Source organism: Tauraco erythrolophus, chromosome 17 (genome assembly GCF_009769465.1).
Source record: "Tauraco erythrolophus isolate bTauEry1 chromosome 17, bTauEry1.pri, whole genome shotgun sequence".
NCBI classification, from domain to species: Eukaryota; Metazoa; Chordata; class Aves; order Musophagiformes; family Musophagidae; genus Tauraco; species Tauraco erythrolophus.
The window spans coordinates 18,908,359-18,928,097 of NC_141481.1; the positions used below are offsets into that span (position 1 = coordinate 18,908,359).

At 39.4% G+C, this 19,739-nt stretch overlaps 1 protein-coding gene across 4 annotated transcripts in view; it reads right to left on the minus strand.

The window, feature by feature from the left end:
- Window positions 1–19,739, minus strand: part of GTF3C1 (general transcription factor IIIC subunit 1) — a 43,760-nt gene that overhangs the window by 10,257 nt on the left and 13,764 nt on the right. For all 4 annotated transcript variants that reach the window (XR_015222622.1, XM_086621908.1, XM_086621907.1 and 1 more), the window contains exons 12-30: window positions 17,952–18,105; window positions 16,846–16,949; window positions 16,423–16,607; window positions 15,786–16,061; window positions 15,400–15,545; window positions 14,429–14,526; window positions 12,744–12,840; window positions 11,798–11,975; window positions 10,329–10,464; window positions 8,415–8,550; window positions 6,561–6,642; window positions 5,691–5,876; window positions 4,970–5,127; window positions 4,700–4,842; window positions 4,421–4,502; window positions 3,128–3,240; window positions 2,126–2,188; window positions 1,494–1,587; window positions 353–525 (exon numbers count right to left, since the gene is read on the minus strand). Coding sequence is in view for 3 of the 4 variants with exons in the window: in XM_086621908.1 (XP_086478034.1) it covers window positions 353–525; window positions 1,494–1,587; window positions 2,126–2,188; window positions 3,128–3,240; window positions 4,421–4,502; window positions 4,700–4,842; window positions 4,970–5,127; window positions 5,691–5,876; window positions 6,561–6,642; window positions 8,415–8,550; window positions 10,329–10,464; window positions 11,798–11,975; window positions 12,744–12,840; window positions 14,429–14,526; window positions 15,400–15,545; window positions 15,786–16,061; window positions 16,423–16,607; window positions 16,846–16,949; window positions 17,952–18,105 (2,604 nt within the window). In the remaining variant the exon portion in view is untranslated. The remainder of the gene's footprint in view (window positions 1–352; window positions 526–1,493; window positions 1,588–2,125; window positions 2,189–3,127; window positions 3,241–4,420; window positions 4,503–4,699; window positions 4,843–4,969; window positions 5,128–5,690; window positions 5,877–6,560; window positions 6,643–8,414; window positions 8,551–10,328; window positions 10,465–11,797; window positions 11,976–12,743; window positions 12,841–14,428; window positions 14,527–15,399; window positions 15,546–15,785; window positions 16,062–16,422; window positions 16,608–16,845; window positions 16,950–17,951; window positions 18,106–19,739) is intronic.

Consider the following 19,739-nt stretch of genomic DNA (forward strand, 5'->3'; position numbering starts at 1 on the left):
AGTGTGGCACAAAGTAACTGGAGAGGAAAAGCAAGCAACCATCAGAGTGATAAGAGTGCTAAAGAAATCTTTCCACCACATCTAGAACTTGGGTGCTACCTTTCCTCTTCTCTGCATGTGTCTTTGTAAAGGTTTGCCCAGCAAACTTGGCTCGATTCCCCGTACAGCCCTAATTGCTACCCAAGAAAAGGGCTAACATACATGGGTGTTACCTCCATCTCTTCAGCTTCAGCTGTGACGGTCAGGTTCTTTGCTCTAGATACTTCATGGGTATTCTCTCCTCCACGCCAAGCATGCCTGGGTAGATTTTTTTATTTGCTCAAACATAAACAAGGACCTTTCTGACACCCACCTGTAGTAACTCTGAGACAGCTGATAGGACATGGGTACAAAAGGCAAAGCCCGGCTTTTCTTTGGACCCAACGTGTGGTTTACTCGACGGCGATTGACCAAGCTTCTCTTCTGACACTCTAGGAAAGCCTTCACGAGAATGTCGTCCTGGTACTCCCGGTACAAACGAAATGTCTGCAAAAAAACCCCGTTCACGTAAAAGGCAGTGTTAGCACTGGGTCCACTGTTAGGCTCACCTACTTGAGGTTTACACTAATTAAATAAATACACAGCTACAAGCTAGAATGTAAATGATAGATATACATTTACTTAACTACACTATTCTGTTCCTTTTACGGGCTTCCAGGCTTTCCACAGTAAATACCAAATAAAGTAGCTAAATACTATAGAACACTTGATACTCAAAATGGGACCAGGCTCCCGCTAGAACTATATATGTAAAAAGTGCTCATCTGCAACACATTCTGGTAGATTCTTCCCACCATTTTACCAGAAACATGCTTCTATGAGCTTGGCTTTCTAGGCTCCACTTGCCTGCTGATGAGATACTAAACTCTCGTTGAACTTCTATCTTTATTTAAATACCAGACTAACAGATGATGTATTTTTGTCATCCCCAGTGCTGAGGGAGAAGGACCCTATACCAGTGTCAGCTGGATACTAGGACTGCCTTTGTGACATCTCCTCCAGAGCATAATTCCAGCTGCTCAAGTGGACACTAAATCATGATACAGCTCCATACATGATCCCAATGGAAGGGATGTGGAGTTTATTTCATATGTTTTTTGGGGATTGTTTCAACTTCACATCTTGCAATCTTGTCCTCAGACAGAAAACCAACATACTGAAAATCTGCCTAGAATATATAATTTCCTAAAAGCAGAACAGAATAATCCCCACAGAATGGTCACAAATCTAAGTTTCTGGGCTTCTTTTCTCTCATTTGAAAAAATCATACAACAAGGTATGAAGGAGAAACTCTTTAAGGGTTGTATGACCTCATGTAGATGTGGCACTTAGGGACATTGTTTAGTGGTGGACTTGGCAGTGTTATGTTTACGGTTGGATGATCTTAAAGGTCTTTTCCAACCTAAATGATTCCATGAGTCCATGACCAGTAAAGTTTGGTCCAGATACTGTACCTGAAACGACTGGCAGGATTTCATCTGGTTATCTGAGAGTGCCAGTGTGCTCTGAATCAGATTCTGTAGCACTAGGAAATGAATATCATAGACACTGAAAGAAAAAAAAGGAGGTTATTCATAGTGATTGTTGAGCATGAGGTACCTAACTATTAAACTAGCCCAAAACCATGCCAGCCCAATCACCTGCTTCTGAAATAGATGCATCAAGGCATGAGATCATTACAGCTGACAATCATTCATGTAAAGGAGCCTGTTACATTTTCCCTGACCTTCACTCTGAATTTTTGTATCAGTGTAGATAATCTGACGCAAAACAAAGTTCTCCTTGATAACAGCAAGTCCTCTTAAGATATACCACCCACATAGAAACACACACTATTGTCCTAATGATAACAGACCACCATTTTGAGAAGGTCATTGCTGCTGTAATTGTATTCATCAAATCTGTAATCTATGTCAGATATCCCTACAGCCTTGTGAAAGTATTCTTCTATTCATAAGTTTATACACAGCAACAGACAGATGAAAAACATACTGTATTAGAAGACTATATATATGACTTTCACAGATGTGAGGGCTGACACGACCTTGGAGTCCTAATGGGAAAAAATAGTGCTGCTGCTACTCACCTGCTTAGACTGTCCTCCTTCGTGTTTTGATTTGTGTCTTCTCCAATTGCCAAAACTCGAAATCTAGTAAAAGGAGGGGAAAGGAAAACACTGAAAGAAAAGTAACATTCTGTGATTTTGTATCAACGGTGAAACCCAGAGGCTGACAAGTGCAACTGCTAATAGGGCACGTGTTGAAACAGCGCAGGGGCACTATCTGCTCCAGCAGCCCTCACCACAAGTGTCAAAAATTAACACAACTGTCCAGATCAATCTCTGTCGCTCCACTCAGATAGCTGTTGACAAGGAGATAAAACACATGGACAGGAGACAGTACAGAACTGTATGGATTTGCCATTCTGTTGAGGTTTTGGACTTCCAGTTACCATTGGCAGTGCTTTTGGTGTAATGTAAAGCTCTTCCCAAAGTAAGAAAATTTAAAAAGGTGCTAAATTTGTTGTCATAAAATGGTTTGAGATGTAGATTTTCACACTTCTCTCCAAGCATTATTCATCATGAAAAAGCCTGACGATCTGGGGCTGGAGAATGCTATACAAGGCTGAGTGCTCTTCTCTATCAACAGGTTTAGCAGCACTGAGATGATTTAGCTGAGCAACTAGCAACAAATCGTGACATAAAATGGGGCCAGTTAATTTGGAAAATGGTAAAGGGAAGTCTCTATTGCATTAAAATGTTACATCTGAGTACCCACATCTCTAATAGAGCTGAGGATTTGACAATTTATGAAAATCTAACACTGAATTTCTAGTTTAAAAGTCCTATTTAGGAGTGGTTTAAAATAAGCAAGCTTGTGCAAATAACTGAAAATCCGTTATATGTGTTTAGGAAGTATGGATTTGAAAGAAACATTGCTTGTTGTATTTAATGAAACACCCTTTGATACTAAGATACAAGTAACAGAGGGTGCAAATCATGCATAGCAGAGGAGAGGTCTGCCCTGAGTTGCCCTCCTCTCACTGCCTCAGTCCACGTGCAGAGTCAAAAGCACCATAACTAAAATACCTGGAGAAGAGTTCCTGCAAAGTATCAGGAATCTCAAGTTTGGGATTCCCCAGGGTTGAACTGAATTTCTCTTTCAGTCTTTCCACAAACTCTTTAAACTCCTTTGCACAAACCTTAGAAAAGAAGAGAGAAATGTTATCAACCTCAAGTTCTTAGAGTGGGAGAAGACCCTTTACTTTTAAAGCGTTCATGGAAAATTCTAGTAGAAATAGCTGGGTTTGAATTATCAAGTCAGAACCAGTACAACAGAAAAGAGTGCATGAAAAAGGCTCAGTGGAGGCTGTGTTTGCTCATTTACTTAACAGTTGCAGGTTCTGTCTGTAATCACATTCTCAGCTACAAGCAACCCACCATGAACATATGTTTTAAAAACAATTATACCGATTAACAGTATCAGATCTCTTGCTAGAGCTTTGTTTAAGTTTCTGCTTAAGTCTTTTTTTTTTTTTAAATTTTCATACCCTTCGGGTTTTATCATGTTCTCCATTAAGTCTGTTTGTACAATCATGTCTTGGAGGACACCTGCTACATCAGAGGAACAGTCCTGTATCTCTGGAAACAAGTTTTTATTTGCTTCCAAAGACAGACTTTGGGGATGAGGATGTCTCATCAGTGAACAACTGCTCTTCGTTTAAACAAACATGAATTTAACAGCAGAACTGATAGGGGTTTTCTGACAATAATATGAATTGTCATTCCTGGATAAAATCAAAGGAAATCTTGCTGTGACATTATCCCAGTTTTGAAAAACTTTTGAAATTCAAAATGGAATTGTTGCGCTGAAAGTGTAAACAACTTTTCAGTTGGAAATTGTGGTTGATTTAAGTCATAAAAAGCTTAAAAACTAAATAAAATATTTTGAATGATCAAATCAAGGCTTCTCTCATAAAATTTGCTTATGTTCCTGCATTCATCCAGAGAAGCTAAGGCAATATTTTGATATCCAATCAGAATAAAAAAATAAGTTACAGAGCAAAAATGTTGTCTTGCTCAGATAACAAAGAGGCTGAGAGGATCAAAAAAAATTTAAAATCAGTGCATATAGATGCTCAGTCATGGATGTTTATAAAAAGCACATAGAAAAAATAAAATTTTGTTGCACAGCAGTGCTGTTTATGTGCCTTTGGAAAGCTGCCTGTGTCCACTTTACTCCCAAAACAGCAATGATGCTACATTTTTACGATGATGCTATTTTTAAAATAGCTAAGGATACAAGGGAGAGATAAGATATGGAATCACAGTAATCCAAACAGCGTAAAGTACTCTGTGACCTTTAGAATACTTCCCTCCTACCTGTGGATCTTCATAATTATTTTCTCTATTCATGAAATCTTCAATGAGGGCTTTATCTTGGTAGACTTCAGCAAGGCAAACTCTGCAACAGATACAATTGAAGGTGGTGTACATGGTTGAAACTTCCCCAATTCAATACAGATTCAATGGCACTGGGGCGCAAGAGTTTAAATTTACAAGTCACGTGAAACAGGACAAAAACACAGGAGGACCATATCCCTTCACTTAATTTCAAGAGAATTTAGCCTATACCTAGAACATAGACAGAAGTTTTCTTACTTGTAATTAAGATAGGTCTGTGGATTTCTGACAATATAACGAGCTCTTCGTCCAACGGAATGAGAAGTTTTATCGAGGGACTCCTCAAAGCTGGCATGCATGATATCCCGAACTACTTGCCATGGAACAAAGGGCCCTTTTACCTGCGTGAAGAACAAAAGTGTTCAGTGTTAAACTGCAGCTTTGATGTTGGAACCAGGATCAATTCCTAGGACTGAAGAAATGTGTGTTCAGTACGTAGATCCCTTAAATAGGGCTCCTACTAAATACCTTCGCGTTTAGCACATGGCTAGCAATTCGGCACAGCATGAGCAGACTGTCTTCTTGCACCGTCCAGGTGACACGCAGCCGTGTCATTCTCTGCAGGGCACTCTGGTCAGCTTCATCATGGTAGCGGAGTCTTTTGCTTTTTTCTACAGAATTTTCTTCTAGCAAATCCAGAAAAAAACCCCACAGTTAGTTATCTCAGCACTACATATTCCAGTTCCAACTCCTATCACAGGCACTATCAGCACCAATTGGAATTTGTAAGAATAAAAGACAAAAGCAGAGGAGGAAGTAGCAGTTGAGAAAGTGAAATGTGCTAATACCTCTCCCAGGACTGAGAAAACAAGCACTTTAGTTAACAAACTGACTTCCTAGAGCATCATCCCACGAATAATCTTTAAACCAGCTATGAAAAACTGATGGTGAATTGCAAGGAGTTAATCTGGCACAGATGTGATGAGAATTTTAGTTTGTACAGTACAGTAGTGCAACAGTGATTCACACACTGGTAAGAGTCACAGCACGCTGCTGGTTTTGTCCAGAGCAAGCACACAGCCCCAGGACATCTGAACCTCTGCACTGAAGGAGGCAACCCAAAGAGATGGCCAGTAAGTTTCCACTTCTCACATTATGTGACAGTCACATGGGCTTTTCTAAAGCAACTTACAGCAGGCATATGTGTTAAAAAAGAATGCTGCTTTTTCCTGATGTGTTTGTTACTTACCTTTCTTTTTCTTCTTTGTCTTCTTTCCAGTGTCTTTCCTAAGCCTCTTCCTCTTTTGGCTTTTTCCACCTCTCACTCGTTTGGTTCGATCCTGGGTTGGTTCTTTACTTATTTCAACACATTCCTCTTTCTGGACAAGTGACTCAGATCCTACTTTTCCTTCTCCCAAAATATTAATTTTGTTACCTAAAATTACACATATTTACAGTAGAGGAGCTTTATAGCAATTATTCTGCAATATTAAAGGTATAAGGAACAAATGCCAAAGTTTCAGTATCTTAAAAGGCAGAAGCTCTCTCAGACTTGCCCTTTGTTAGTCATGTCATTTCATGCCACTTCTCAGCAGCTCACACAGAATAAAATCCCACATGAATGAGGAATCATTAAGTAATTACTAAGTCCAGTGTACAGTGCACAAACACAAGGGAACTGAGTTGAGGTTTTATATTCAACCTGAAGCATTTCTTCCTCCTTAGCTTAAATGTTAGGCTATGTAATTTTAACAGTGCCTACTCGTACAAAACATCAGTCCTCGACTTTCTGCAAATTGCACATCAGAAATTACAAAGGATAAAAATTATTGTTCTATAGGAAAAGAAATTATTTACGTATCTATTTTACTGCCCCAGAAGCATCCTAGATCATTGTAAGGAGACAAGAACAACCCATGTCATCAATACTGGATACAAAATTACAGTTCCATATATCCAGAAATAGGGAAGGAAATTATTTATCTATTTTACTGCCCCAGAAGCATCCTAGATTACCCTAAGACGACAGGAATAACCCACATTATCCATACTGGGTTTGACAAAGACAGTAACAGCGATAATACAGTTACAGACCCCACCACCAGCATCACCACCTTACCTCCAGTACTGAGTGGAAGGGGGTGTTTTGTTAAGAAGGTTTGGAGTCTCACTGTCGGTCCGTTTTCAGAAACTGTACTTTCCTAAGACAACACAGCTTTCAAAAAGGTGATATGGAAAAGGAGTGCACTGGTTTTAACATCACTATACATGATATCCTTTGAGTAGTTTCAGAAATAAATTTTCAGTATAAAGGAAAAGATCCCTGGCTACAATGAAGAATTCATTTCTCTTATTACTACCCCATATTTGAATGGCTCTAGAGCTTTTCTTAAATCATACTGTAATGGCTGCTAGATTATGAAGGTTAGAACTTCAGCACATCTCAAGTTTAAAAGAAGTCATGACTAGAAAAGAAATGCTTGATTCTTTCACTGCTACAGAGACTGAGCAGAATTTTCTGTAAACCAGTATTTTTTCCAAAGCATTTTACATGCCAAAAGCACAAAACCACAATGCAAACACAAGCACTGAGTAAATGCCTCCTACACCATATTCTATCCATGTTAAATCTGAGCCTAAGCTCACTGCAATATAGTGGGAGTTTTGCCATTCTCAGCAAAACCATTTCTCTTGTGTGGAATTCATTGGTGACAGAATTTGGTCACAGATGTGGAGAGGAAAGTCAAGACTGAAGAACTGCAGGAGGTGTTGTTAATGCTGAACAACTAGGTGACAAAACAGCAGATGAAATTTGCAGCGAAATGATTCTGCCTGAGGTCAAAACCAAACAACTCTAATTTCACATTACACTGATAGGCTCTAATTTGACCACTACTTAGGGTAGGGTAACTACAGAGTTCTGTGAAAGCTCCTGTTCAATGCTTGGCAATGGTCAAAAAGCAAGGAATTCTTAGGAAAGGAGAGCAACACTATGCAGCTATGTTTGCCACAGCCTGAATGCACTATGTGATTCTATTTTAACCATAAAAAGAACACAATAGACCTAGAACAGGTTAAAAGGAAGGCAACAAGAATGATTAAAGGCAGAACAGGTTCCATGCTGGGAACAGATAGATGCCAGTCTTCAAAAAGAGATGATAATGGGAAACACGAGAGATGTTTACAAAATCAAGTGAGACAGAAAGGGTAATGGAGAATGTTATTTTTCAGAGCTTCAATAATACTACAATTATTAGGGAGCTTAAACCATCAAAAGGAAGTGGTGACACATAATAGGACTTGGAAACACTTTGCTACATGAAGTTGTGCATACTAAAGGATTTACACGTGTTAGAAAAACAACTACACAAATTAATGCTAAAAGAAAAAGCTATTAGCAGCTTTGAAACATCACCCCCAGGTTTAGAATGGCCTTGAGCCAAACTTGCAGAGAGCTGGGAGAATATTCTGAGGAAATATCACTATACATCTACTTTGCTCTTACAACCTTCCCTACAAATCTTTTATTGGCAGCCATCAGAGACAGGACATTAGGCAGAACTGGGATGGCCATTCTTATTTGCCCATGTTGGGCTTCCTAGTAACTTTTTTTTTTAATGCTGTGTGTATTTCCTTGTTCTAGATGTTTCAGTTTTCATCTGACAACTTCTACATTTCAGAAAGGCACGCGGCAACTCTAAGTAATCTAAATCCCTTGCTTAATCAAGTATTTCTTTCGGTTGAATGTGTTATCAAATTCAGTTCAGATAAAATTTACGTCCAATTCTTGCATTTGCTTCAGCACCAAGGTTTACCACATTTGGCATTCATTTCTTTGCAGTGATGCAAAGCCTTACTGAGACACATGACTGAGAAAGCATGCAAGCAGGAAGCTTTTGCTATCAGTATCTCAACCTTAAGAATATTAAAATTTGGAAAAGTCATTACAGTCGATAAATTTGAAGATACCCACCTTCCTAGTCTTATTGATGATGTAGCTTGTCCAGATCCAATTGCGTTTTAGATGCCCGTAAAAGCTGGAATCCAGACCTGCAGCTCCTAACCCATCTCCGGGGATAGTTCCATCATCAACCACCTCTCGGCTGCCTCTAAGAGACAGAATTAACAAAATACACAGTAATTATTTCGTAGAGAGTGCCTTCTCAGCTGCTAAGTGATGTGTGTGCAATGTGCAGAACTTCCCCCTTGCCCTCCTGATTTAGATAGGGCTGAGAAAGAGGAGGAGGAGAAGGAGAGATGCTCCTTCCCTTAACCCTGTTCCAGTGTAGCACGAAACAATGCTTTTCCATTAAGTTTTAATCCTTCATATTTTACGACTTGAGCTTTCAGTTTAAAGATGACACCCAGAGCAAGTTTGTTTTTGTTAACTAAGTTCCAGTGGCCATGTTAAGCTCTGTTCTCAGCACTATCCCTGCCACAGAGCTAGGGGAAATACCTGCTCGGATGAAAAACTCTTCTCAGGACAAGTGTGGGGAAAGTCTTCCACAGGAACTAAAAGAAATCATAACCCTTTTTCACACGGACTGTCAAGCATTGGTCTCTCCAGTTTTCTAACAAATACATTCAAGCTTGTTTAAATACACATACAAGCTGGAAAAACAATGCATTGCAATTCTCTCCCTGGAAAGAGAATGGAGCTAACAATGAAGAGCGTGTAATGGATGAACTGGTAATGAATAGCGTGTAATGGATGAAAAAGATACTCGGAGACAAACTTACTTTCTTAGAAAAAAAAAAAATCAGCAAACTATAAATGAGCTTTGCATATGCAATAGGTATGACAGCTCTGACAATCCAGTAACACCAAAGAGTGTTTTTGAAATCCTGTTTCACCTTATGAAGGAGTTTTTGAAAGCTACCATGGAAAAATTATTTCAGTCAGGCTTTCAATAGGCAGCTCTTTCATTATAACATTACACCATTAATTAAATCAAAAAACTGTTTCTTGACCTTAAAGACGTTGCAGTCATCTCCAGCCTAACTGCAAGTAAACACCAGATGTCCAATTTAAAAGATTTCTTACCATACAACAGAGACCATATGCAAAAGCTGACAAGTGGATCGAACAGAATTTTTTTTTGTCAGCAAGGATCAGTGGAATTAGGTTCCCTCAACTCCATTAATTTTTTTCAGATAGCTTGATATATCTACTTGTAACACTGAACTAACTGAAAAAGCTTTTAAACAGACTGGTTATTAAAACAGAACAGAATATTGACAAAACTAAATCACAGTGCACAACACAATATAAAAGGTATAACTGGCGTTCTGCATGGCTGTCACGGGCTGTAAGTACACAATCCCCTCAAGTATTCTGGTTGTGATTAGGCAGAAGATGCAGCGCTCCAGAGATCACTTCCACATTTCACCAGTGCACACTAATACCACATTAGAAATTAATCTGTAAACAATGTGCAGTAAAGTGCCACACAGAAGGACAGAATTCAGAACGTGACACTGGGGAGCTACTGAAGCTGCAGGGTACTTGAGATACCATGATATAAAGCACAGGAACAGAGAATCTTTAAGTTTTCCCCTTGCATTAACTGCACTTAGTTCTCTCTCAACTTTGCTGTCCCCAAGACTCATGCAACACATACCTGTATTACTTAGGAAGGAAATCTGAATCTGTTTTTCCCATTCCTCTAGCATAAAAACCTGCTTGGTAGACAATGATTACTTGTAAACATGATAATAACTACATGTTACATCAGATAGCCTCCGAATTACACAGAAAAAGCCCGCAACAGCCAACTGAAATGCTAGAGTCTTAACTGCTTTTGCTATGAAGTAACATCTGTAAAACCAGAACAGTTCTTTTTGCCTGCTCTATTCAAGCAACAAAGCAAGGATGAAGATGACCTACGTGGTATATTCCAGCATCGCACACTTTCGTTCCAGATTGTGTTTATCCACTGCTGACTCTTGTTCCATTTCTACATCTAAGGCAGTCTCTTCCCCTTGAAGATTACTTCTCTTTGAACGAGGACAGCGGACAACTCCTAGAGATACAAATAGTTTTGACTATCAACATGAGAAGTGAGACTTCAACCCCTCTTCAGTCCACCCTGCCACAGCAAACTACTGCTCCCAGACACTACTAACATTTGTGCCACTTCTCGATACCTTCTCACAGAGACTCATGGTGTTCTAGCTAACTAGAAGTAACGGGAAGAAGTAAGCAGAAGCAACAGGAGGCTGGTACCCTTTATAAGGAAAAAAATCCAGCAGTTCACTGATATCTAGGCACAGCCTTTCAGACAACGATGGAGCAGGCTGTGACTGCTGAAACACAGCGTGAATGCTTTGCGTGTCTGACACCTTCACAGTTGGAGAGGCCTCTTCTGCTATATCCTAAACCTATGTGATGGTTTTATAGTAGCAGAACTCGAAGGTAGAAAAACACCCTAATTTCTGGCTTACTACTGCTTTTTGGCTGCCCATGCTACAAGGACAATAGGGCAAGACTAGATCTCAGGCAGGTATCTGATCTAGAGGCTCAATGTAAATTTAAATCCAGCACAGAGCAATCTTCCCCTCAAGGCTCAACATGGAGAATACTTAACTGGAACACAACAAAGCTTCCATAAATATGCAAATTGATGAAACAGTATCATGCCTGTATTTTGGGGGCTAAGAGCAATCATGGTCCAACTAGCCTGCAAAAGCTGCAACAATCACAAACACACTACCATTTTACACAACTGCTTCAATGCAAAAAGTAAGACAAAATTAAAACCAGATCCTTTTACTTGGCTCACGAAATTACAGAAATACAGAACAGTGTTGTCTAAGGTTTCAGGAGAAACGTCTTGCCTCCAATTTCTTTTTTTTTTTGATAACATATACTTGTTGTAGCTGTATATCCATTTAAAAAAGTAAAAGGACCAAAACCAAAAATAAACTCAAAAAAACCTAGGGTGCATAAACTCCCTTAACTTCCATTTCTCAACTAACTCAAGCTATCTTTCAGAAGGTTTAGCAACATTTTTGTAAGGAGAAGGGATCTCTGTTTAAACTGGTAGAGAGCTATGGCAAAATATTCTAGTAACTATTTTCGAAAAGGCGTTTTCATAGCTGGATTAAAATCTTACAAGGCTGTTATCAAATATCATACTTCTAACAGGACAGCAATGTTCTTCCTTTAACACTGCTCTGAAAATTTCAAGTGGATCTCAACTTCATAGAATTATATGGACAGAAATTCTAGCTTTTTTTGATGCCCAAGGTGACGAGACAAGATAACAAAACATTGGAAGTGACAAAACAGAGCCTGTCTCAAGTTTTAGGAAAGGAGAAGGAGTTGGGGTATAAGACTGTGCAGTTATACCATACCCAGTGGCGTGTTAAGGCAGACACACTGCAGATCAAACCAGAAGTTTTCCACGTCCTGCATGGTATTCAGAACGTATAAGCGTCTCTCAAACGGGCGGCTGCTTTGAGCCAGGTTGTAGTGGGGGTCACAGATGGTGGTATCGACAATCACAGCATTTCTCTTCATATACACAAAGACCTGTCAAATACAGTATATTTCAGGCATAAAAATCACTGAAATTGCCTAATTTACAGGACACACAACTTGATCTAGTTTAGGATTACTTAGCATTTTCTCAGTCTTTGCTGTTTTGAGCCAGTACTGACAGAAGACACACCCATCCCCACCCTATTGCATTGTATTCCCAAACTTCCCTTGCCAGGGATCCAGGAATTTCAGTTCTAGAGTTAGAACAGATTCGTTTCCCCCTTGTGCACAGGATATTCCAAGTTTCCACAGAAAGCAACTATTTCCTACGAGGTCTCATTCAGGATTTGAATAGATGTGTTTTGAGACCTAGTTACCTTATCCTCATAAAGTATACGTTGGGATTGCTTGCTCCTTTGCACGTGCTCTCGTTTTATAAAAAGATGCATACAAATTTCATTATTTTACTCTGATCAGTGACTTTATCCTGTGTCAGACATCCAATGCCTAATATCTTGATGGAAAAGAACGTGGCATGCTCATTTTTCATGACATGTTGCCAGTCTGGAACCTCCCAGATCATTATTGTGTGCAACGTTCAGCATTATGCATTTGAGTAGTGTCTTTCCAGAGAAAAAGGTAAAAAAATATCTGCACAACTTGCAACATGTCACTTGGATCTGGAGGTTTGCGTATACATCTGAAAGATCAGTATTTTACTTAACTATTTATGGTAATTACAAACCCCAAATCCTGCATTTATTTCACTGGACAAAACCCATGAATAATAATGGCTACATTTTTTTTTTAAAAAAGTACCTGGTCTTTGTCTTGAAACTTCTCTGTTGGGCCAAACTGTATCAGTCCCATATAACATAATCTTTGAAGATTTTCTACCACTGAAAAGATGTACCTCCTGCAGCAACATTAGCAGTATCACAATTAGCACTCATGAAAACAGTAAACAAGATACTAGAAAACATGCCATTTTCATGCAGCAACCTGAAGTTTCAGGAAACCACTGTTTTTTTGAAATACTGAGTTTTAGAATTTTGTAAGCAGTATTTTTGTTTGAATTGTCAGCCTATGGAAAATATTTAATATCTCAAAGCTCCAAATTTCCTTTCCTGAAATCAAACACAATATTTCAGCCAAATACTAACTAAAATTTTGCTAGCAAAGAACAAAATTAGCCAGAAATACCATATGTAAAAATGACTTAAACAAGGTCAGAACACCAGCAGGTCTGCAGACAACTTCATGTTATAAAAAGAAGACATGAGTAAGAAAGCATGACTGCTAAATATGGGCCGATAAGCCTTCACATGTGCACACATAAAGAACTGGGCAACGATCCTTGTAGCTAAGGTTGTTTAGAATTACTGCGCCAAGAAACTGCTTTCAGTTGCTTATAGCTTTGGCAGAGCAAAAAGTGCAACATTTTCCATGCTGTATATCTACTTATATGGCAAAATTCTGGAAGTTGCAGGAAACTTCTGCAAGATCTACTTTCTGAGTTCGTCAAAATTTAGCTTTGCCAACATTTAACTTCACTGAGATCTAAGTTTTTCTGTGTAGTTAAATGGGAATTGTATTTGGCAGGAGTTTTCTCTAGGGGTCTGAAAGATCATTTGGTAAGCTCAGAAACATTGAAGCAAATTTGGCTGATTTGGAAGCTTTAATGAATGGGGGGCATAGAGAAAACATGGTTATGTCATACTGTTTCCTGTAAATCTATCAGATGGAGCCTGCAGATTTCAGAAAATACTGTAAATCCAATTTCCTTGTTACTAAGGTTTAGCAAGTAACAGGTTAGGAATTGCAAACCTGAGCTGACCACAAGTCTTAACAGCTGATATTGTCTAACACTATTCGCTCACCAATGACATGTCTGCAGGTTTGCAAAATATTGCATAAGCCTCCAACCATCCAAATCCATGCCATGACTTTCTGGGGAAACTAACATGGTGCTGTTGGTTCCACGTATTCAAATCATTCTCCTTTAATGTTCCTCTGCCTTCCTAGCTTCAGTCCAATCTCAATTTTTAAATCTCCTGGATGAGGAATGGCAAACAACAGCAGACATGCCACTGAAAGCATGAGCAGAAACTGAATGGTATGTATGAGAAGCAGGAACTGGGGAACGTGGCATCTTCTGAAAGATTTATGAAGGACAGCAACATTTAGACTCTATTAAATTCTGAATTTAGCAGCAGTCAGGAGCGTGTTTTATACAGAAGTAACATCCTGCTGATGAGTTATGAAGGACAGAACCTCCCAGCTCTCAAACACTGCCTGACAGCATGCATGAATATTGTTTATTAGTTTCTTATTACCTTCTATTTGCGAGAGAAAAATACAATTTGGCACGCTATCCTTAGAAGATCGATGATCCTTGTCTTAAGTAACAAAGTTCTCTTTGACACAAACAGGGAATAACTGAGAAAACGGTCAACCACTGTTGTTTCCTCCCTAGAGCCATTTATTTTGACTCATCTGCTTACCTTTTGTAGAGAAGCTGCTGTCGGACTGACCTTGGAAGAAATCTGATCAGAGTGTGCTTTTTTAGTGGATCATTTAAGAAATCTTCCAGACCATCCACCTAGGATTATTTTAGAAGTTAATCAAAACGCAAAATATAACTATCCTCTAAAGTATCGAGCTTTGCTACCAGAACTGTCTACGGAAATATTTTCTAAGCAAATGTTACTGCTTTTGTAAAATGCTTAAGCATTATTCTTGGTAATTAACAAGGCAGAAGATTCAGTAAGATTATAAAAAGCTCTTTGCAAAATATTAGCTTAAGAATTTGCAGTATTACAAGGCTATTATAGGTGGGGTTTTTTTTTTCAGTGTGGCTATAAAAGTAACTAACTTTTCTGTAAAATCATAGAACGGTTTGTTTGGGTTGGAAGGGACCTTAAATATCATCTAGTTCCAACCCCCTTCCATGGGCAGGGACACCTTCCACTACACCAGGTTGCTCAAAGCCTCATCCAGCCTGGCCTTGAACACTTCCAGGGATGGGGCATCCGCAGCTGCTCTGGGCAACCTGGTCCAGTGCCTCACCACCCTCATTGTGAAGAATTTCTTCCTTAGATCTAATCTGAGGGTATCTCCTTTCAGATTAAAGCCATTGCCCCGTGTCCTATCGCTACACACTGTTGCAAAAAGCCCCTCTCCAGCTTTCTTGTATCCCCTTTAGGCATTGGAAGGCTGCTGGAAGGTCTCCCTGGAGCCTTCTCTTCTCCAGGCTGAACAACCCCAACTCTCTCAGCCTGTCTTCATTGGAGAGGTGCTCCAGCCCTCGCCTCATCTTAATGGCCTCCTCTGACTATCAAGAGCTAGACTGTCTATTCTCTGATGGCTAGTTTTGATAAAACAGAGTCAGAGGATATTTGTTACTGCTTGTAGGTACAGTTGATATCATCAGACTTGAAAGTGAAACAAATGTGAAACAAAAAAAGCACTATACCTTGTAGCTGACTTGTACTATCTGAACAAAGAGCGAGAGGGGCAAGCAGAGAAGAATGTCACTAACAAGAGCCCATCCAAATCCAAACTCTCTGTGAACCGGGAGAGGAGGGACATAGCGCATCCATGACACATCATCTACATACACTAGGAACAAGAAGACTGGCCTTAGATTCAGACAGGACAAACCTAATAGTTATACTGATAGTTCTACTGTGAGTGTTCAAGCAGAACACATTTGGCAGTTCATAGTCTGGAAATCTGAAAATCTAAGATGACCTGAAAAGAATCTAAACCATTGATTTTCAATCTCTTTTGAAGTAGACTCTTACCTTTTTTTCCCAGTGTTGAACCACGAAAAAGCCTGTAGGATGTGCCACTTCTTACCTGTTTGATTAGACAGCTCTACTTCAGTCTCCTGTGCAGAGACTTCAGGATTCACGGCAGTTGTTAGAATTTCTAAGGTCCCATCCGGTTGTGCTTCAAGTACAGTTGCATGCACATCCAGCCCTTGTTTGCTGCCTTTTTTCTCACCATCACTACCTCCTTTTTGCTGCGTTCCATTTAAAGGATGTCCATAAATTAAGTACCAGAGGAACATGTGGACCATTCTTAAACGGGGCATTTTGGGAAGAAACCCAAGAGAACGCCCAAGTCCTGGAACTGGGAAGGAAGATTAAGTAACAAACAGAAATAAAAAGAGGATTAGAACAAGAGAAATAGCTACCTCTGCAAAACTGATGTGAGGAAAATGGGAGGAAAGATGGGCAGTTGAAAGTAAATACATTACAAATATTAAGTTACAAGTAGTAAAGAAGCACTAGTAGAAGTTTGCAATTGTAAAAAAAATAAGCAGCTAAGAAAACAATGGATAGTGAGACTGCTTTAATGTAACCTCAATTTTTCTTCTATAAAAGAAGAAAAAAAACCCACTTCTATCTTAGGAAAGCCCAACATCTGAAAGTGATAATTAATAATAAATGGGAAAGTGAAAGAAGACAGAAAACCCAAAAGTTGGCTGTACCTGTAACGGGGTGATAGTTTTTTAGCTGTGTTATGCCCATTTTTGCATCAGTTTTTCTTGACCGACTATTATTATCAGCTTTACATGAGTTTTCTTGCGTTTCTCCTGAATCAGGAACTCCCTCTTGCCCCAGGTTTTCTTCCTCAGCATGGTCCTGGGATGTTGGTGTCTGGGGAACTTTAATCCTGTATTAAAACCACACAGCACTTTGGTAAAAATTAAGCAGAGTTCAATTCCTCTTCTTTCCTGACTTCAGGAGACATTCAGCATCTTGCTTCATCTTTGTGCTTCCACTTTTCTGTTGCTAAAGAAGAGACTTTTCTTTCCTTTTGCTTATTTCGTGTTTATTTCCTCTACATATTCTTGCATGTACTAGATAAGCCAAGTTCCCCACAAGCCACCCAAACCAGGATTGCAACTTGCCTGTTTGCTGTGCTGGAATTGGAGATTCGGAAACGCACCTGCTCGATGGCACTTCTTACAAGGGGATCAGTAGGACTCACTGAAGGATGCACAACAAACTCTACCTGTTCAGAACAGCAGAAAATAAACAAAAGGTGTTTATGGAGATATTGGCTCTTAATCAGCTGTGTAAATTATCAGAAATTAACAGACAGTTAATTAACAGGAGCCACAATGGATGAATCCTAGGAAGGTTTAGTAACTCACAGAATACGAATACTTTTGGATCAAAACTCCTGTTGCTAGTTTGTATTAAGCAAGAGGCCAGACTGTATGGTTTCTGTACCAATAAACAGTTAATGTCATTTCTACAAACCTCAGTGGGTTTTTTTTTGTGTGGGTTTTTTTTTTTTTAAATCAAAATATTTGGGGAAAAAACACTTCAACTTGCAAATTAGGCTGAAAGGGATAAAAGAAAAGCCATTCCTCATAAGACCAGACTAACACATATTGTTGCTGAAAGCACACACATAATTCAGATTAGGAAGACTTCGTATGTGCTCTACAGTAATTGTGCAGCAGGTAATTTTCAACAGATTCTCTCCCTGGTTATGAACATTTCGCACTGGGATTACAATGACAACTCTCAGCTTCACAACTACAGACATTTTACTTCCAGAAACCTCAATAACAGTGGATTTTTGTTTTTTAAAAAAAAAGATCACATTCTGTAAATTTCAACTCAGAAGCTAACTCAAGATTTTTTATATACTCTTGGCTTTCAAAAGGGGATTAAACAGAATTGTGTTGCAGCCTGACAGTGCAGGGAGAGAGCCATGAATTGCATACCTGATAAGCAGCAGAAGCTCTCAGAAGGGAAATTCAGAGACTCTGATCTCTGGACTATTCCTTGGTCTCACAATTATCTGCAGCACAATAACTGAAAGCACTAATCTGGTTTTCACAGTAGCTTAGTTTGGGACATGTAGCTTCTGGGCAGCTCAACTGTGGGTTCTGCTACAAAAAGTAAAGTCATCCATGCATTTCAGTAAAAAGGCCTAAAACATTTTGACACATCAGAAGGTTGTGAGAAAAGCCATTTCCGCTACCAGGGTTTGTGCAGTCACCTTTTTACTAATGCCATCTTGAATGACTGTAGTACGATAGAGTCTGAGGAGTCCTTCTTGTGCAAGCTTCTGTACCAGTCGGATGATAGACTTCTTGCAGCATTTTGTGGAGACACCTTCTTGCTTCTCTTGATCCATGACCATTTTCTGAAGCCTAAAAGATGCAAAAAATACCTTGCATTTTAAGCCCAGCCACGCTCCAAACTGCCTAAGCAGTTTGTTAGAGGATATGGAGTGAATCGGTATTACCCTACATCTAGCAATTACTGCTCACTTTTCCCTTTTGCTATAGGTAACTGGTAACTTAGCTTTAAATTTCAGCTTTATTTTCTTTGTAATCAAGCTTATCCTTTTTACATGAGGACTGCTGTTCTGATGACAGCAAATTCTCAATGTCAGATTTCTCCATGTATGGCTATAGTACAATTACGAATCCAGCCTCCTCTAAGGTCAGGAAAACCTATAGCTTTTTTTAAGTGGTGATTCATAGAATCATAGAATGGTTAGGGTTGGAAGGGACCTTAAAGATCATCTAGTTCCAACCCCCCTGCCATGGGCAGAGATTAAATGTATGCAGTTTATATTTCCATTTGCGAGCTCAGTTCAGCTTGGGGCAGAAAGAGTTTACTTAGTGGTGTTCAGAGCTCAGAAACTACACGTGTTCACAATACAAATATAACGTATCTCATCACTTGAAGCCAGCTCACTTCTTCCCTTGTAGCTACAGGAGCATGCTCACACCCTACTCTCCTAATGCCTGTTTTCATTTTTTCCACAAATGCCCCAGGCCCTTTTCTGACTCTTTCAATCCTGGAAAAGGATTGACTCTTTCAATCTGAAAAAGATATGGGAGGGTATTAAGGGAATGAGGCACTAACAGAATGCACACATGGACTTCCACTTTTTCAAGAGAATACCACATCCTGGTAACTAATGTAACTGGAGTGACAACACCAGCAAATTTCCTTGGCAGAGGCTGGGGAGGAGCAGAACTTTCACCAGTGCTGGGCGATCCTGTGAGCTACTGAAGGGGAGAGCTGACAATCGAAATATCCTCTGAGACCACACTTGGATGTGACTAGATCAATCAGTGATGAAGCTCGTGCCAGAAAAAGGGCTCTAGTTTCACAATACTCTGCAATTGAACTAGGTGACAGAAGGTTTCAAAATTCTCAAACCAGAGCAGAATAAGGTGATGATTTCTTACAAAATTCCTATATCAAGTGGCCCTCTGTGTATTTACATGCCAGGATCTTATGTGCTAACATTGAAGATGGATAGTGCAATCATATTTGCCACAAAAGAGCCCTGCTAATTTGGAAGCTAGGACTCCAGGAGAGCACCAGAATTTCCATTTCTCTATGAAGGTGAATCTTAAAAGGCTGAAAGATGTCATTCCGTTCAGGGAAGTATTTTTAGTGCCGACAAGGCAAGTCACGAGATGACATAAAACCATCCCACAGAGAGTTGCAAAGAAAAGTGAACTTTCAGCACACCACTGAAATCCTAGTGACTGACACGAAGATACGAGTCTCTACAATGAAGGACAGAATAACTCAGGAACTACTTTTGAAACCATACAAAAATAAAACATACACAGATGAAAGAATCCTCAAGCAGGAAACTGCTTTATCTTACTGGCACATTGTGAAAGGAAGAAAAAAAGAGTTCTCTGATCTCTATTTACGGGACACATACCGTATAAAAATCCACTTGTATAATTATCTGTACAGAACTATTATTACTTCCAAACAGCTGATTAATTTTTAAGATCCAGTATAATTGCAC